Source organism: Acipenser ruthenus, chromosome 1 (assembly GCF_902713425.1).
Source record: "Acipenser ruthenus chromosome 1, fAciRut3.2 maternal haplotype, whole genome shotgun sequence".
Taxonomy (NCBI): domain Eukaryota; kingdom Metazoa; phylum Chordata; class Actinopteri; order Acipenseriformes; family Acipenseridae; genus Acipenser; species Acipenser ruthenus.
Window position 1 is genome coordinate 72,320,420 of NC_081189.1, and position 17,745 is coordinate 72,338,164.

General features: G+C 39.8%; 1 protein-coding gene across 1 annotated transcript in view; it reads left to right on the forward strand.

Annotated features, from left to right (window-relative positions):
* Positions 1-17,745, forward strand: part of LOC117421153 (DENN domain-containing protein 4C-like) — a 79,948-nt gene that overhangs the window by 40,947 nt on the left and 21,256 nt on the right. Inside the window, exons 9-20 of the mRNA XM_034035147.3 lie at positions 566-710; positions 837-1,012; positions 1,357-1,457; positions 7,885-8,103; positions 8,545-8,690; positions 9,750-9,788; positions 10,826-10,956; positions 11,285-11,420; positions 12,756-12,962; positions 13,558-13,686; positions 14,886-15,033; positions 15,647-15,793. Of these exons, the coding sequence (XP_033891038.3) occupies positions 566-710; positions 837-1,012; positions 1,357-1,457; positions 7,885-8,103; positions 8,545-8,690; positions 9,750-9,788; positions 10,826-10,956; positions 11,285-11,420; positions 12,756-12,962; positions 13,558-13,686; positions 14,886-15,033; positions 15,647-15,793 (1,724 nt within the window). The remainder of the gene's footprint in view (positions 1-565; positions 711-836; positions 1,013-1,356; positions 1,458-7,884; positions 8,104-8,544; positions 8,691-9,749; positions 9,789-10,825; positions 10,957-11,284; positions 11,421-12,755; positions 12,963-13,557; positions 13,687-14,885; positions 15,034-15,646; positions 15,794-17,745) is intronic.

Genomic DNA, 17,745 nt, shown 5'->3' on the forward strand with positions numbered 1-17,745 from the left:
AAAGCCTGTTTCTGGCTTCAAAGCTTGTCAGTCAATAGGGGAAGCAGTTGTTTGGTTAAATGGCAGGAAAGAAGGCCTTGAATGGGTGGGGGCAATTCAACTGTCCAGGTGAGATGACCAAGGAAGTGCAAGACCACCTTTTTAAGCAAGTCTTTCAAACAGATGTATTTAACTTTGTGTAGTACCTGTTATGTTTAAAAATTATGTCATGCGTTGCTTTCAAAACTGTACATTTTATACCTATATTTTTAATGGAGGTGCAGAACAGTTAAGATTTGCAGAACAATTGTGTTAGCTACAACCAGTTTAATAGCACTGCTTTTGCAGTGAGCAGCATTATCGTTTTGCATTTGTCCTTTTTTCTATGCCGCTAATCACCAGTCAGTTGCCTGAAGCAGAAAATATCCATGCCTCCCTCTTTCTGTGGAAAACGTATTCTGCATATCTCCTCATGTAAACTCGAGATGTATTAATGATCTTCTCCTGTAAAGAAGAGGTGCTGTGTTTGCCATGAACCCATACTGCATTTTTATATAATGTTACTTTTCTTTTTTCTTCCAATCAGTGGGGCAAATTTTAGCACTTTGCTAATGAACCTTGGTCCAGAAAACTGTGCCACCTTACTGCTGTTTGTCCTGCTGGAGAGTAAAATTCTGCTGCACTCACTGAGACCTGCTGTACTGACTGGAGTAGCAGAAGCTGTGGTAGCAGTGAGTGGTCTTTTTTTACATACTGCATTGTGGTACTATTTAAGCACAGAAGCACTAAAACAGATCAAATTAAGGTTATACAGTGTATGAGCCTGACAGTGTGTTTTTGTTGTGCCTTTATTTCAGATGATCTTCCCTTTCCAATGGCAATGTCCCTATATCCCTCTCTGTCCCCTGGCTCTCTCTGGGGTCCTCAGTGCGCCTTGTCCGTTTGTCATTGGAGTGGACTCAAGATATTTTGACCTCTATGATCCACCTCCAGATGTGGTCTGTGTGGATCTGGACACAAACACAATCTACTTGTAAGCATTCACATGTTTTATGTGTATTTGGTCTGCTGCATGTGGTATGCAAATATAGAGTGGTTCTGGCTGATAGTGAAACCGTTACACCAAGGGTTGAAAAAGTGACACAGTAGCCTATAATGCCCAGAGATGCAGTGTTTTTGCTATGCATTGGAGGGCACTATTGACCACTCGACCTATAGTCTGTTTTTTGCGCATCAGCACAAACTATGTGACCCTGCATTATCCAATTTGGATGCGGGTTTACACCTTAAGTGAAGCAGACAACTGTTTCGACTAGTTCCCACATCATTACAAACTCTCAAATATATTTTCTGTGGGTTGTTTTTATACTATAATAGATCGGATGACAAGAAGCATTATACCTGGAAACACCTCCCAAAGAAACCCAGCAAAAGTCTCCTCAACTCCCTGACTAACCTGCATCACCAGCTGGCAACAGGTACCGTTATATGTGATTAGAGGAGGATTCAGACCGCTTGAGGCAGCTGCTGAGAGTTAAAGAAATGCAAGGCTGCAGAGCTTCAAGAGAGCACTTCTGTTTTATTGATGCAATTTTATATCTCAGAGAGTCTGTGCCTACTGCTGAACTACTAATGACAACGGATGGTGGTAGTCCCATCCTGCCAGTGCATCACATTCACCTCGTAGGAGCTGTTTGAGGAATCGATTGATGGGATAGAGTAAGATTGTGGTTTATAACTGTTTATAAAATGGAGTGGATACACTTCTGATTGATTTGTAAGTGATAACATAGATTAGTATTAAGTTGAGATGAGACAAATGTGGGTATTATTGTAGACCGTTAATCAGAGAGCACTGTTGTAATGTTTACAGGCGGCGCTATACTTTTCAAACAAAGGGATTGTTTAAATCTCCCGCCGCACGTTCTGATTGGCTAGTTTGTGCCTGAATTGGGCTTGCAATCTGATTAGTTCATTATCATAATTTAAAAATGGGTAACTTTTAAACGTACATCACTTTTGCGAAATCATTCAGATTTTATTCTGAATTCCCGTTATTTTTCCCATAAGAAATTACATTTCTTTAGACACCAAATAAGTTTGGTTACGACTTTGGTTAGACATCACAAACAGTTTCATTTTCATAGGGTTTTTCTACCGGCATTATTCTATGCTTGTTAGGCAATTTAAGAAAAAAAACAAACACGTTTTCTTTATTTTGCCTTACTGTAGGCTTTGTGCTACCCCCCCCCCCCCCCCCCCCCCCCAAATAGACTGGGTAATTCAATTTCAAAAAGACAGGTTTGATTAGCCTTTGTTTCATGAGTGCCTGGCGTATTCAAAGTGTTAGATAGATCGTTATCACCAAGCAAAGCCAGACGTATTAGATTAGATTTAATTAGATTTTGTTTTCTGTTAATCTAAAATATCCATGGCATTTGCGATATATTGGTGATGACAAAGACTATATGATCTACACAAACAAACCCCATACATTAATGCGAGAGACTAAGGCCTAAGGCTTTTTACAGTTTTCATATTTGTTATTTTATCCATGTTTATAAATGCTTATTTTAGCAGCATTGAGTTTAACCCTTTGCGGTCCTATGTCGGACCTGGTCTGACATTGCAATTTTCCCTTTCCGGTCCAATGTCAGACCCTGTCCGACATCATCAAAAAGATGTAAAAAACAGGTCTCTAGTCGTTTTTTCTCTGGAAAAAGCCGAGGAAAACCATTCAATGGCCGAGTGAGACCGAAGAGAAGCCGAAAAAAAAGGGTTGTATCTCATGAATACAGATAGCCCCGACACCACATAGATAACACGGACATAAACAAACAAGATAGCTGCTTCTGCATCCAGCGCTCAAAGGCTATCACAGACATTTGCAGAGCTTTTTTTTAGATGTTATAGTAATAAAATAATGACTTGGATCGCATTTTTTTTTATTTTTTTTATATAATTTAGTCGTTGCCAATTTAGTGTTTTTTTAATTATTTTCTCCCCAATTTGAAATGCCCAATTATTTTTAGGCTTAGCTCACCGCTACCACCCCTGCGCTGACTCGGGAGGGCGAAGACAAACACACGCTGTCCTCCGAAGCGTGTGCCGTCAGCCGCCCGCTTCTTTACACTCTGCAGACTCACCGTGCAGCCGCCTCAGAGCTACAGCGTCGGAGGACAACGCAGCTCTGGGCAGCTTACAGGCAAGCTCGCAGGCGCCCGGCCAGACTACAGGGGTCGCTGGTGCGCGGTGAGCCGAGGACACCCTGGCCGACCTAACCCTCCCTCCCCCCGGACGACGCTCGGCCAATTGAGCGCCGCCCCCTGGGAGCTCCCGTCCACGGTCGGCTGTGGAATAGCCTGGACTCGAACCGGCGACGTCCAGGCTATAGAGCGCATCCTGCACTCTAGCGAGTGCTTTTACTGGATGCGCCACTCGGGAGCCTCTTGGATCGCATTTTTGAGGAGTTTGGTGATAAAACGAGTGATCAGGAGATGATTTATCGGTATGCAGTACTATGTAGAGATATGTGAAAAATACAGCGAACGAGGGGTGGGGCGGGGCTGGAGATGCAGTACTGAGTGTCCTGTTGATATGCAGTGCCTTTTAAACCTGTTTTACTGTAGAAAAAAAAAATACTTTTAAACAGCGTGTCTAAAATAAACTGTGCGTGTGAAAATAAATTGGACCTGACGTGCCTGATATGCGCTGAATAAATGGACCGCTAAGGGTTAATATATATATACAGTGCCTTGCAAAAGTATTCAGACCCCTGACCAATTCTCTCATATTACTGAATTACAAATGGTACATTGAAATTTCGTTCTGTTTGATATTTTATTTTAAAACACTGAAACTCAAAATCAATTATTGTAAGGTCACACTGGTTTTATGTTGGGAAATATTTTTAAGAAAAATAAAAAACTGAAATATCTTGCTTGCATAAGTATTCAACCCCCACACATTAATATTTGGTAGAGCCACCTTTCGCTGCAATATCATCTTTAAGTCTTTTGGGGTAAGTATGTACCAGCTTTGCACACAGTGTCGGAGTGATTTTGGCCCAATCTTCTTGGCAGATTTGCTCCAGGTTGTTCAGGTTGGTTGGACGACGCTTGTGGACCGCAATCTTCAAATAGTGCCACAGATTCTCAATGGGATTGAGATCAGGACTTTGACTGGGCCACTGTAGGACATTCACCTTTTTGTTCTTGAGCCACTCCAGTGTTGCTTTGGCCTTGTGCTTGGGATCATTGTCCTGCTGAAAGGTGAATTTCCTCCCGAGCTTCAGTTTTTTAGTGGACTGAAGCAGGTTCTCTTGCAGTATTTCCCTGTATTTTGCTCCATCCATTCTTCCTTCAATTTTAACAAGATGCCCAGTCCCTGCTGATGAGAAGCATCCCCACAGCATGATGCTGCCACCACCATACTTCACTGTAGGGATGGTGTGTCTTGAGGCATGGGCAGTGTTAGGTTTGCGCCACACATAGCGCTTTGAGTTTTGGCCAAAAAGCTCTATCTTGGTCCCATCTGACCACAAAACCTTTTCCCACATCGCAACTGGGTTACTCTCATGATTTCTGGCAAACTCCAGACGTGCTTTCAGATGGTACTTTTTGAGTAACTGCTTCTTTCTTGCCACCCTCCCATACAGGCCAGTGTTATGCAGAGCTCTTGATGTGGTTGACTGGTGCACCATTACTCCACTCCCAGCCACTGAACTCTGTAACTCCTTCAAAGTGATTGTTGGCCTCTCTGTGGCTTCTCTCACAAGTCTCCTTCTTGTTTGAGCGCTGAATTTTGGGGGACGGCCTTTTCTTGGCAGTGCCTGGGTGGTGTGATGCAGCTTCCACTTCCTGATTATTGATCCAACTGTGCTCACTGGGATATCCAAACACTTGGATATTATTTTGTACCCTTTCCCTAATCTATGAATTTGTATTACTTTATCTCTAACTTCTATAGAATGCTCTTTGGTCTTCATTTTCCTTCAGATTCACAGCCTGACTAATGATCCTTCAACAGTGGGGTTTTTACCCAGAAAATGTGACAGCAACTTTAATGGTTCACAGGTGGAGGCCAATGGTAAGGTAATTGTTATCCTCGTTAGGGCAATTTCTTTCATCGGTGTAAACTGGGAGCTTCCACAGCACAGGGGTTGAATACTTATGCAAGCAAGATATTTCAGTTTTTTTTTTTGTATTACAGTAGTCCGTCGTGTATCAGACTGCAGTGGCACCAGAGTTGTTATTGTTTTGAGATTCCACTTTTATTAGGGAGCTCCCCTAAATCCCTTGTTTAAAAACATACCGGTTATTAATGCTTGTGACAGAGTAGCCGTCTGCCATGTGGGTGCGTGCATTCGCTGCTGAGTGACAGACAGGAGATCTAGACAGAGAAGCTGATACGCCCGCAGGCAAACAGGATTTATTTACATATCAATACATTGAACAGCTCACGTGACACTACCAGCAATAGTGGTGCACAGAGTATATACAACACAGTGTGCAAAATGTACAATCTCTGAACTAATCTTCTTTGTTCAATAATAAACAAACTCTGGCTACTCGCCCTGCTGTTAGCGGTTTCGACTTACTCACTCTTCGGAATACAACCCTGGTTCTGGTTCTCACTCACTTTCTCTCTCTCACACACACACACACACACACACACACACACACACACACACACACACACACTGACATGTTTGTATTCCTATATTTGTGGGGACTTCTCATTAGGCCAGTCTACATGTGTGGTTTGTTTCATGTGAATGGACAATGCGCTTGAAACTTGGCAGGGAAAGCTTGTAAAAATGTCCAAAAAAACGGTCTGAGTATTTTACTGTGACCGTCTCAATTTCTTGGGAGATTCCAGGAAATGCCTGTGAAATCAACGCCCACTTACACATGTAAACACGAGTTTCTCATGAAAATGTTAATTAGCTCGTTCAAGTCCTTTCCTAAAGCCGCTATAAAGTCACATGGGGATATGTAAGTTACCAGGGTCCAAAGATGGCAGCAGGGAAGTTAATGTTTTGTTTGCAGTATTTCCTTTATCAGGTTGATGTTGCAGATAACCCTACTTTTTTCTCTGTCTTCACTAGAACTTATCATAATGCTAATCATATTCTAAATGTGTTTGTAAAGTATCATACATATTGTATTTACCAGGTCTCTCTCTAAAACTGTTACTAAAAATGTTTGATAAACTGCGACGTGGGCTTGTGAATTCAGGTGGTTACAGCTACTGTACAGTACTTCAGAATACACTTGCAAAAAGCTTTCCAAACAACTGTCAAAACGTCTATTGTAAAGTACTACTAAGTACTATGTTTAAATGGGCATAGCTATACTACAAATGCAATTTCTTCTAGTTATGTCTGATCAAAACTTGTGTCCATCCTCCACTTATGTCCGTTGGAGCGATGAAGAGACTCGGGTGTTAATATCCATAAGGGATATTAACACCCGATGAGACAGCTTGATACAATGCTCAACACAAACATTGTTTAACCCACTCTCAAAATACAATGTGGTGTGGAATTTTTGTGACTTTTCTCGGGAATCAACAATACTCAATATTCCAATTCTTTATTTAGCAGAAGCAGTCATACAAGTACAGCACAAATGAGGATGCTATGTTTGATATAACGAGATACAAAATAAGCTAATGAAACAAAAGTGATACAAAATAAAAGTACACCGTCTGGTTACAAAAATAAAGATAGCCGTGCATCTCTAATAGCAGGACTCTCTTCATATCGCTGTTGTGCAGTTCTTGCTGGAGGCTGAGGTAGCTGTTCCTCTGCTTCGCCCACCGTCAGCAGCCACTGAACACCTCCTTACGGTCCTTACGGCAACCTCCCTTTGGCCCAGTTTATTATTAATAAAGATCTACCCCCCGCCCGCACCACCACAGATGATGTGTAAAAAGCAGTGTGACAACAACACTAAAACAAAGTAGTAAAAAAACAGGCACTATTCATCAGCAAATCAGATCTTTAATAATCGTTTACGTCAAACTCGATGCCACGTGGATTCTTTCTCGTGAAACTTTTCTCTGCTCATGTAAACCCGTTTTTTGGGGACTTTCACTGTTAACAGCGCGAGAATCTAAGTGGGCCGTCAGCATGGCTAATTATTTAAATCTGATCCCCCTCTCCTTCATTTGCATAGCATTCAGGGAAAAAATAGGCGTTCCAAAGGGAAATGAGAGGTTTTACATACAAACACAAAAAGGCACCATGTCCATTTTTATTTCATGAGAAACAAATGTCTCGAGAAAAGCAAACACTCATGTAACATGACCTATTGACTCTCACTATATTTTTATTTACTATTTCTAACTTCAGTCAGACAAAACTCGACACAGGGTGAAAGTCAACAATAAACTAAAAAATGTGGCACTTTTTGATTTAGATTCCACACCTGGTAATCGCACACACCAGACAGGCTCTCCCAGGAGCATCAGGTACTTCATTAATTAATTACAATAAACACACTATTTACAATATACATTTACACAAAAAAACCCTCTTCATGTGCAGGGCTCCAGCCCTACCACAGTGCTGTATACACTTACATTAGTGTCAGGTAATTTACACAGTAGCAAAATGCATAGTTTTACGAAAAGATAAAAAAAATACTTTCAATTGTAACAGAACTCGCTTTTGTTTTCCTGTAGCCATTTTGCATTAGCGCTGTACGCGTGGGTGATGTTGCTGAAGAGCTTGATCATGGCGGATAAACGGTTAGGGTGGATATGTGACGGGCGGATTCACAACGGATTACTGTGTTCAAGTTTAGTCAGTTACCACTGGCAAGGGACCTTCTTGGCAGATTGGATGCATTAATGTATTGTTAATTTAGAAGTGATTTTGTGGCAATGTGGTTTTCTCAGTGCACAGAACAGCGCAGGAAGGCGCTGCAGTGGAGATGACTCCTATCGAGGCTGACTTCACTTGGCACAAAAAGATGACTGGGCTGGAAATGGAGACCCAGGAGGCTTTCCTCCGCTTCATGGCCTGCATACTAAAGGGATACAGAACATACCTCAAACCCATCACACAGGCACCATCGGAGAAGGCCACGGCGGCCGATTCACTCTATGATCTCCAAGGTACGTGCCTCATAGCGCATCCCCCCCGCCCTGTGTCGTTCAGCTTAATGAAGCAATTGTCTCTGTTGCGGCACAAATCTATTCATGGTGTCGCAAGGTGTTCTCTACTTCAAGCCCTCTTCTTAAGGGCTCTCTGTATAAAAATAAATAAATAATGTTTGTGTACTTTGAAGACTAGGTTTAAGCTCAGTAGCAGGAAGTGTCTCACAGAACATTCATTGTTTCTTTACGTGACAGGGGCCTGCCTAAATCCTAAAAAATTAAACATATATTGTCTGTTTTGTAAACATAATTAAATGGAAGAGAAAATAAAGGAAGATAAAAAAAAATGTGGACACTTAAAAATAATAAACTTTGGACTTCAATGAAATGTTCTCTAGGAAGCAAAAAGTGCCAATAATGTTTATCTCAACTCCTGTCTCAACTGGCTTCCTTCTCCAGGGTTCTTGAAAAGCAGAGATCGTGCACATCAGAAATTCTATTCGCAGCTGACGAAAACTCAGATCTTCATCCGCTTCATTGAAGAATGCACTTTTGTGAGCGACAAGGACACAGGCTTGGCGTTTTTTGATGATTGCATTGAAAAAGTGAGTTTTCTAGTTTTTAAGTGGAATCAAAACTAACAGTCAATAAAAACATTTTAAAAGCCAAGACATTCAATACTTAAATTAAACAAAGTAAACAAATGTTTGGTCTGCATCTTTCCAATTGTGAGACAATACGCATATATCAAAGGCTAATCTTCTGAAATAAATATAATTAACAATATCCTAACGTTTTTCGGAACAATAGTTTACTGATTTCAAGCTGGATAGTTTCTTCATAGCTTTATACCATTAAAACAGTTTTATTCCATTCAGAGAAACTGTATTTATTTCCCCATGCATTTGTAACTAAATAGGGTCCTATATCTTTGTGGGTTTATTATCATTTTTTTAAGGCCTAGCCCGTTTTAAATGATAGGAAAGAGTGTCTAAGCAATCAGTAAAATATTGCGCTGTAAAATAAATAAGCAGTAGACTGTCCTCAATCCGAAGGCCGCTAGTCTGAATTGACAAATGTAATCCTGATAAAAGGCATGCTGATAAACTGCAGGAACTTTATATCATTTTATGAGTGGAACACATTTTCAGCTGTCCTTGTATGTTTTATTTTAATGGTTTATGCTGATTTTCGATGCAATATAAGTATAAAAAACATAAGACTAGATCAGGAATTTTTAGAATGGTAAAGATTATAATGATTAATCTCTACAAATCATTAATCACAACATTTATTCAGCCCCAGCGGGTTTGGATTAGTGATTGGATTGTACCTTGAACTAAAATTCTCTTTTAAAGCAATCATGAACTTTGTTCAAGTCTTGACTTTGCCAGGTGGTGACCTATAATGTAAAACTAAATACTGACTCTGCCTAAATTTGTTAAAAGAACTGTACATTGTGAAAACCAGCATGGAAAATATGTTAAATTGGTTGTGATTTTCAAATGAAACCGAGTTGTGAGGTTAGCCTGTGATGGGTTTTAGTTGCCTTCAGACATCATAAACTGATTTTAATTGAGGCCTTGAAGCTGTTAGTATTGTACAGCTCTCTGACCCTGTCAGTCCTGTAATAACTATGAGTGTTTTGTATTTTTTTTTAATAGATTTTTCCTTTGGATAAAGGCACAGACAAAGGAGCAAAGGTAGTTTTTTTTTATGTTTTTTATTTATTTATTTATTTACTTCATTAAACTGTCATAGGAGGCTGTGTGGTCCAGTGGTTAAAGAAAAGGGCTTGTAACCAGGAGGTCCCCGGATCAAATCCCAGCTCACTCACTGACTCTCACTGTGTGACCTTGAGCAAGTCACTTAACCCCCTTGTGCTCTGTTTTTCGGGTGAGACGTTGTAAGTGACTCTGCAGTTGATGCATAGTTCACACACCCTAGTCTCTGTAAGTCGCCTTGGATAGAGGCATCTGCTAAATAAACAAATAATAATTATAGATTTCTGCTTGCAATATAAAATTTGCTTTGTTTTAACTGTACATGAGATATAGAAAAGTGACTGGGGGGGGGGGGTCTAGGAAAAAGATAAGTGTTCTTGTTTGATATTCAGCACTTTTGAGTTGTAGGTGCCTAAGGCTAGACTTCAAACCTGAGGTGTATAACCTTTTGCTATCATGCCCACACAATGGGATTTGATCTGAATCTAAAAAAAATATGTTTGTTTAATATAAAAATGTGTTTTGTTCTTAAGTAAAATGCCATGCATCCATTATGCATATTTTTCCTTCTTCGGTAAGCACTGAAGAGAATGTCTGGGTAAATGTCAACAGTAATTACTGCTAAAATAACTTTTAAGGAATACACCTGGGCCTACTCGGATACCCTTTGAATTATTTTTAAAGTAGTATTGTATCTGGTACGCAGAAAATAACATGGCAGTGTTGGCTACATTTCCAGTTCACAAATAAAGTTTTGCATTTTTATGTTATAAGCAGATGGTTGGTTAATGACAGAACAGAGACGTATGTTTTTCATACAAAACTGCACATTTGAGACCTAATAGTGAATGAAAGTGCAGAACTGGTTAGATTAATTAAATGGGTGTGTTTGCTGCAACCGCCTTCACCTTCGTTCTTACTGTACTTCGAGGCTGTTAAGCCGAGGCAGTGGCAGCTTCAGTACTGCACATGAAAGTCTTATAAAGTGCAATATTGTTTTGCTATGTTCTGTGCAGGTTGATGTTGACGCCTCTGAGGACACTAGGCTGATCGAGCTCGATGAGTCACAGAAAAGTGAGCACACAGTGTTTGTGATGCCTCCAGAACCCCCGGCAACCGACGGACCTGACCCGCCGGGCAAGTACAGGTGATACACTAGAGGGATCTGCGTTTTCATGGGTTTACGTTTAATTTGATGAAAGCAAATAGGTTATCATCTCCCGCTGTGTATATAGTGAAGTTTTACATATATAAAATCGCTCATCCAGTTGTGATTTAAACTTGGTTAAGATGTTTTCTACAGTAACAATCTAATAGTGGATTTGTTTACAATGATTTGTTATTTTTATACTTTATTTATAGAAAGTACAAGTAGTAGTAGAAGCAGTATTAAGCATCGCTGTTGTTGTTATGGTGTATTCTGTCTGGTTTTGTTCAATATGCATTTTGTTCTTTGATGCTTTTTTTTTTTTTAGCTATAAAAACTTCCCCCGGTTGGACCCAGAGCTTTTCGACAGACCAATAGAACTCAAGCCTTCTAGCATCAGCAGACGGGTGGCAGGTGCCAGTTTATGCAACAGCCCGGTACTGCTGGCGAAACGAACCAAGCAGGTGAGACACTGCAACAGCTGTCTGGGCATTTTTTTTTCAGTAAGGGCTGTGATAATTGAACTACATGAATCAAAATATTAAAAAATAAATAAATAAATAAATAAATAAGAGAGAGGTCACAGGCTAATTCAAATTTCTGGTATGTGAGGTGAGACAGGATGTTGCAGCACTGTTCCTGGTGTTTAGAACAATAGACTTTGTGCACAAAAGGCTTTATTTTTAGTTCATCATTGTCTAAATCAGATTTAGTATGGTAAAGCCATCAATGGCTCACAAGCTTTGTTTCCATATTAAATTGTTCAGACTTTAACCCCTAAAAACCTGTGACCAACATTCCTTGTGTTGCATGGAAAATGTATCGCCATTTCAGAGCAGATTTTTTTATATATATAAAAGGTCCTGAAGTATGTATTGTAATGAACAAATTGTGTCCCTTTGTCAGTCCGTCTGTCTGTCAGTCACAGACTACTAGCCTGTAGACCTTTCAGATTGCGTTTGGACTCTGATTCTGATCACCACATGTAGTTAATAAAACGAAACTTGTGAACATTTGTTGACAAATGTTTCAACTAGATGCCATTCCCATTGTAAAAGAATGTGTGTCAGTTGTCTCTTTTTGAATTACTACATAGTCTACCCTTGAGTGTTTTATAAGTTTTTAAACTTATGAACCACAACATTAAAAAAAGCCAAAAATCCATGCATGGTTCTATACAACCAGCACCCTATACTATATTGAATATTATAAACAAATGCTCTGTGACACAGTGGTGAAATGTCCTACCTACAGATGTCAGGACTGCCCAGTCCCTGACCACCTTCCGGCACCTCCTCAAGACTCACCTCTTCAGACAGCACCTGTAGAAATCCTCTTTTTTCCCTCTGGACACTTTATCACTCTTCCTTAAATGTGCTTTACTTGCTCTTATCTACCCCCTATTTTACTGCATTTAATCCTGTACTTTAGAGTACTGTAATCTAACAAGTGTTATTTAATCTGTAGTATTTTGTATTTAATTATATCCTGATGTAACTATCACTGACACTGTTATCTGCTCTATTATTGAATTGTATTTTGTCATACTTGAACTTGCTAGAACCAAAGTCATTGTATTTATCTTGCTCTTAATTGTATTATTACTTGTACTGCGATTCTTGAAATGTATTTTTGTTCGACTGTAAGTCGCCCTGGATAAGGGTGTCTGCTAAGAAATAAATAATAATAATAATAATAATAATAATAATAATAATAATAATAATAATAATAATAATAATAATAATAATAGGCAGAAAAAGTGCATGTATGCAAATAATGATAGTTTATTGTTTTTGCAGGAAATCAAATCTGCCCACAAGATGGCTAAAAGGTTTTATTCCAGCCCTTCTCTCTGGGCCAAGTGCTTGTTCAGCCACTGCTACAGCTTGTGGTTCATCTGCCTGCCAGCCCATGTGAGAGTATCCCATTCCAAGGTCAGGGCCATGCAGCAAGCGTACAACGTACTCATCAAAATGAGAAACACAGAGGTGGAGGTCCTGGATGAGGCAAGTCCATGCATTTTATGTTGTACTTCAGTTGACCTTTAAAACAGCAGGGGTCCATGAGAGTGCATCTCATTTAGATTGTTATCACATGAAGCTATTTTTCCACTTGGAACTCATGTACTTGATTTTTGATTTATGGGCGTCAAACCAGGCTATGATCAAAGCCAAGGGAGGAACCACCAAAACCTAACGAAGAAAACCAAGGCTTATTAAAAGCTATATTACACACTAGCATTTTTATTAACGTTTTGAACCACCTATCCAACTGTGAGATAGCTGGGCTTGACATTATTATTCAATTTTTATATGAACGTACACAGTAGATGTAAGTCATGGTCATCAACTTTAAGATACTGACAGCTCTCATTTTGAATTTATAGCTGTGGCAGGGACTGTATGTGTCTAACTTTTCTACATGTATCAGAAGCATTGTATTACTAAAATTTGGTTACATTTCACTCATTTGTATTTAAAGTACTTGTGACACCTTTTAGGGAAAATGTGTTAAGAATGAATGAAAAATATAATATGATGTGTCTGCCAGTGTGTTGGAAAGCTGGGCTGACCCCTCCCCCCCCTTCCCCTCTTCCTGCAGGTCTGCTACAGGGTGGTGATGCAGCTGTGTGGAATCTGTGGGCTTCCAGTGCTGGCAGTGAGAGTTCTGTTTGAGATGAAAAATGCTGGTGTTGAACCTAACGCCATCACCTACGGCTATTACAACAAGGTAAGGCAAACAAAACATGAACTGCAGAGTGAATGTAAAAGTATGGAAGACCGGTATACTCTAATGGGTATATCAGATGTTGCTCCTGCGTGCATTACTTTGAGTTATTCATATATACAGGTGATATACATACATGCAACACACATGTCATTTTCATGTAACATATTGTTAATTTATTTACTGATGGAGTGAAAAGATTCATTAGGGGTCAATGACTGGTGATACTTCTTTACATGCTTTGTGTTGTGATACAGAGGTAGTGTATCTTGGTACAGGACCAAAGGCACTACATACTGTAGCTGCCTATACTTTACCAATTGGTTAACGAATGATGAATATGTCAAGGCAGAGACTCCAATCCAAGGTTTGAAGTTCTAGTGGTTCCATTCAAAGCCTTGACTGGTAGTTTCCTGTGGGGATCTCTGCTTGCAGAATTTCAAATCTTACCAAAAAGAGAACAATTTGTACCAATACAAACTGAAATCCTGGATTTGGATCTCGCCCATCTCACTTAACCTATGAAGTGTGGGATCCAGAGCAATGCCAGACACTAAAGCAGTCCTTTATCTCTAGTAAGTGCATTTTAATTGTGTTAACTTAATCCAAACAAATATCACTCCCAAACAAGTTGCAAGTTTCCGTCCGAGATTTAATAACCAGGCACGGCAGCAGACAATAACATATCTTTATCAAGTTCACAAATGTGTTTTCAGTGGAGTTATGCCAAATTTGGTAACTGCTGAATTTTGATTAGCTTCAATACGCCCAAGAGATGGGATAGGGTATAGCACAGTGCACTTGTAAAGGCCTTCAGATTTAAGTACAGTCGTTTGATGCATTTTACTTTTAGCATTTACCTGAGCACAATAATGTGTTTTGAAAAAGTTTATGAAGTGTATACATGTGTCTATTAAAAAACAAAACAAAAAAAAAAAAAACATGTTGCTATGTTAATGTTCAGCCATAGTGATGACAAGCCAAAAACACTTGGTCCATTTCACCTAAACAATAAGAAGGTTACTTTTTTTTTTGCGCATACTATTGATATAGGCTGCTGCTTCCACTTTACAGCCACTAGTTGTTTTTTCATATCCATTTTGCACTGTGTTTACTAAGCAGGGTTGCCATTCAATGTGGTACCTTTCTTTGCCACTCCTGCTGTCCTATGAATGTTGTACTGACTGGTTTTCACTTGCCAGGCTGTGTTGGAGAGTCCGTGGCCGAGCAGGAACAGAAGTGGTTACTTTATGTGGACGAAGGTACGAAGCGTGTTGCGTGGAGTGGCACAGTTCAAACAAGCACTTGGAAAGACGCCATCTTCAAAAAGCCCAGCCTTGGTAACCACAGGTAACAACAACCGGGATATTATGTATCTTACAGATTTAAGTGGGGCAATCTTTTTTCTTTTTCTATCCAAGCAGAAGCAAAGATTCAGTTAACATCCTGTTTTTTTACCCAATCTGAATGTTGCCTCACCGCTGTAACCCACTTACTGATCAGGGCCTGAAAATCCTGACCAACAGACCTCTGTTCCCACTGTCAACCCACTCTCATTTTCACCCACCAAACCTAAGCATTGGACATTGCCAAGCTACAGAAACCTGGAGGCATGGGCCCACTATGAGAAGTCTCCTTGTGAACTCTTGAGGCACCTGACCAGTAGTGGTTGTGGCAAACTAGCGCTACCGGTTCTCCTCCCTAAGTCTGCAGGAGTTCAAAACAAACATCGTCTTGTAACGCACAACCAAGTAGACAAATAATCATTTTTTTTTAAACATTTTGTAACAAATATTTGTAACAATATATGGCAACAAATATTGACCAACTCTCCTAATTTGTTGGCAATTGCAGTTGAATAACAATATTTTAGCCATTGTAGTTGCTGCCAAAATATTTCAGTCACTTACAACTGTTAGAAAGCTTAAATGCATACTACTCCACTGCTTCTGTTTCTCTGCAGCCCCAATCAGCACTGCAGGTGGGAGCGATGGTGACACAATGAGCCATGGCAGTGAGGACAGCTCGAACAACACAAACGGTGGAGAACACACACTGTTTGTGAGGAACCTAATCATCCTCGACTCGACTGACAAACACTGCAGCACAGGTACTGCTGCAATCAGTAACATTTACTAGGAGCTTGCAATTATGTAGTGTTTTAAATTATGCTTCGTGGCTGTATTAGAACTCGTGGGTTAGTAACAAATTATGAAGATATGATTTATTATTTTATTTTGTATTATGTCATAAAATGTACAGCGACCACTATAGCCAATGCTGTTGCATACAGGGATGGGAAACATTTCCACACTGAGTCACAGTCAAGGCCTTCAATTTGAGCTGAGACACCTGTGATTGTGGTCTCCACTGATAAGCTCAATAATCTCAGCTATGACTTAACTGTGACATATCAGGATTTTCCAGCTGTTATACAATGAGAATATTCAGCAACATCCTCATTACGAATTGGTTTCCACAGTTGAAAGGAATCACTTTGGGATGCGATGATGATACAAAACTAAATATTGTATTGCCTTAAATATATTGAACTGGCGCCATACAGCTGCAGATGCACATGGGCATGTTGCATTCTGGGGCTGTAATATGATTATTTCACCTAACATAGTGGTTACATAGTTGGTGGTACATGGTTTATTAGGGAGTTCATAGCACTGCGGTCTGTACAGTCAATAAGAAAAAGACAGCTGTGGTTGTTCTACAGCAGAGACCAAACTGCTCCTTGCCCCCTAGAGAGCTGTCCCTCTAGTCAGGCTTTAGGCATGAATGTGGGGAAGATCACATTGCCACGGCATGTGTTAACCCTGCTGCTACAGGGATGCAATAAAACTCTTATTCTACAGCAGTTTGATCCATTCCTGCTTTTACTATGAGTTTAATAAGACACACCTGAGCTTGTTACCGATTACACTGGAGCTAATCAAGCACATATTAAAACCTGGAATAGGTGAAACTGCTATGCAATAGGAGGACTATTTCCATTCTTGTGCTTCAATCCAGCATGTTTCCTTGTGACCTGTATCTTAATGGTTCAAACTAAAACAAACCTTTCTGAAATGTTATTACTTGTTGTTCTATGGGTTTCAAAATATTGTCCACATGTGAAGTTAAGCTATTTAAAAAAAAAAAAAAAACATTCAACATTAACTGTTTCAGATTCTGCAAAAAATACATTACTGGCTTGTTTCACAGACCCTGAAATGGTAGACAAGCATAAGGCATACAATAATTCAAGTAAACCAAGCCTAGTATAGGTGTGGCAGTGATCAGGGACTGCTGGTATCTTGCATGTCTTACATAGCTAGAGTGGTAGCCAAGGCCAGATATAAAAATGACCAGCACGCTATGCTGCATGCCATAATTGAGATCAATACAACATAGTGCTTCGTTAACCTGTCTTGCATCTTATGCTGGAAGGCGTTATCCAACTAGTAGATTTATGTAGTAATACTGAAAAACGTAGTAAAATGTATAAGATGTCTTTTTTTCAATGTTTGGTATCTTGCATGCCTGTGATATCATCTTTATTTACTCTACATATTTGGCCCAGCTTCTTCTTAACTGCTTTTCTTTTCCACTAAGGCTCTTTCCTTTGTCTGTTACTAAAGAGTCCCTCTCTCTGCTTTTGTGTTTCTGCTTCTGCTCTCTGTGCTGTCTCTTTTAGTGCTGCATGTGTCCTTGGCTGTCGCAAAGACGTGTGTGAAATGGAGCTTTGGATGGGAGGGGAGTGTTTTGTTCTGCTCTTAAGTAGAAGTGCTTCAGGTAATAGCCCTCTTGCAGTTTCTGTGTCATGGTGTATTCCAAGGTTTGCCTGTCATTGTTCCATGTATCTTAAAGCTGTGCTAGTTTTCTTAATTTAATTTGAAGATGTTTATGCTGAATACAGTATGTCCACTGGGATATTGCTTTCAGGGGTGTTACAGACCAGTTAGCTGGTATCCAGACCCCATTTATATGGGCAAGGGAACTGAATACTTTTTAGCCAGGGTAGGGTGTATCCAGACAAGTTCTATTGGGCATGAACAGTATTCATCACAAGTG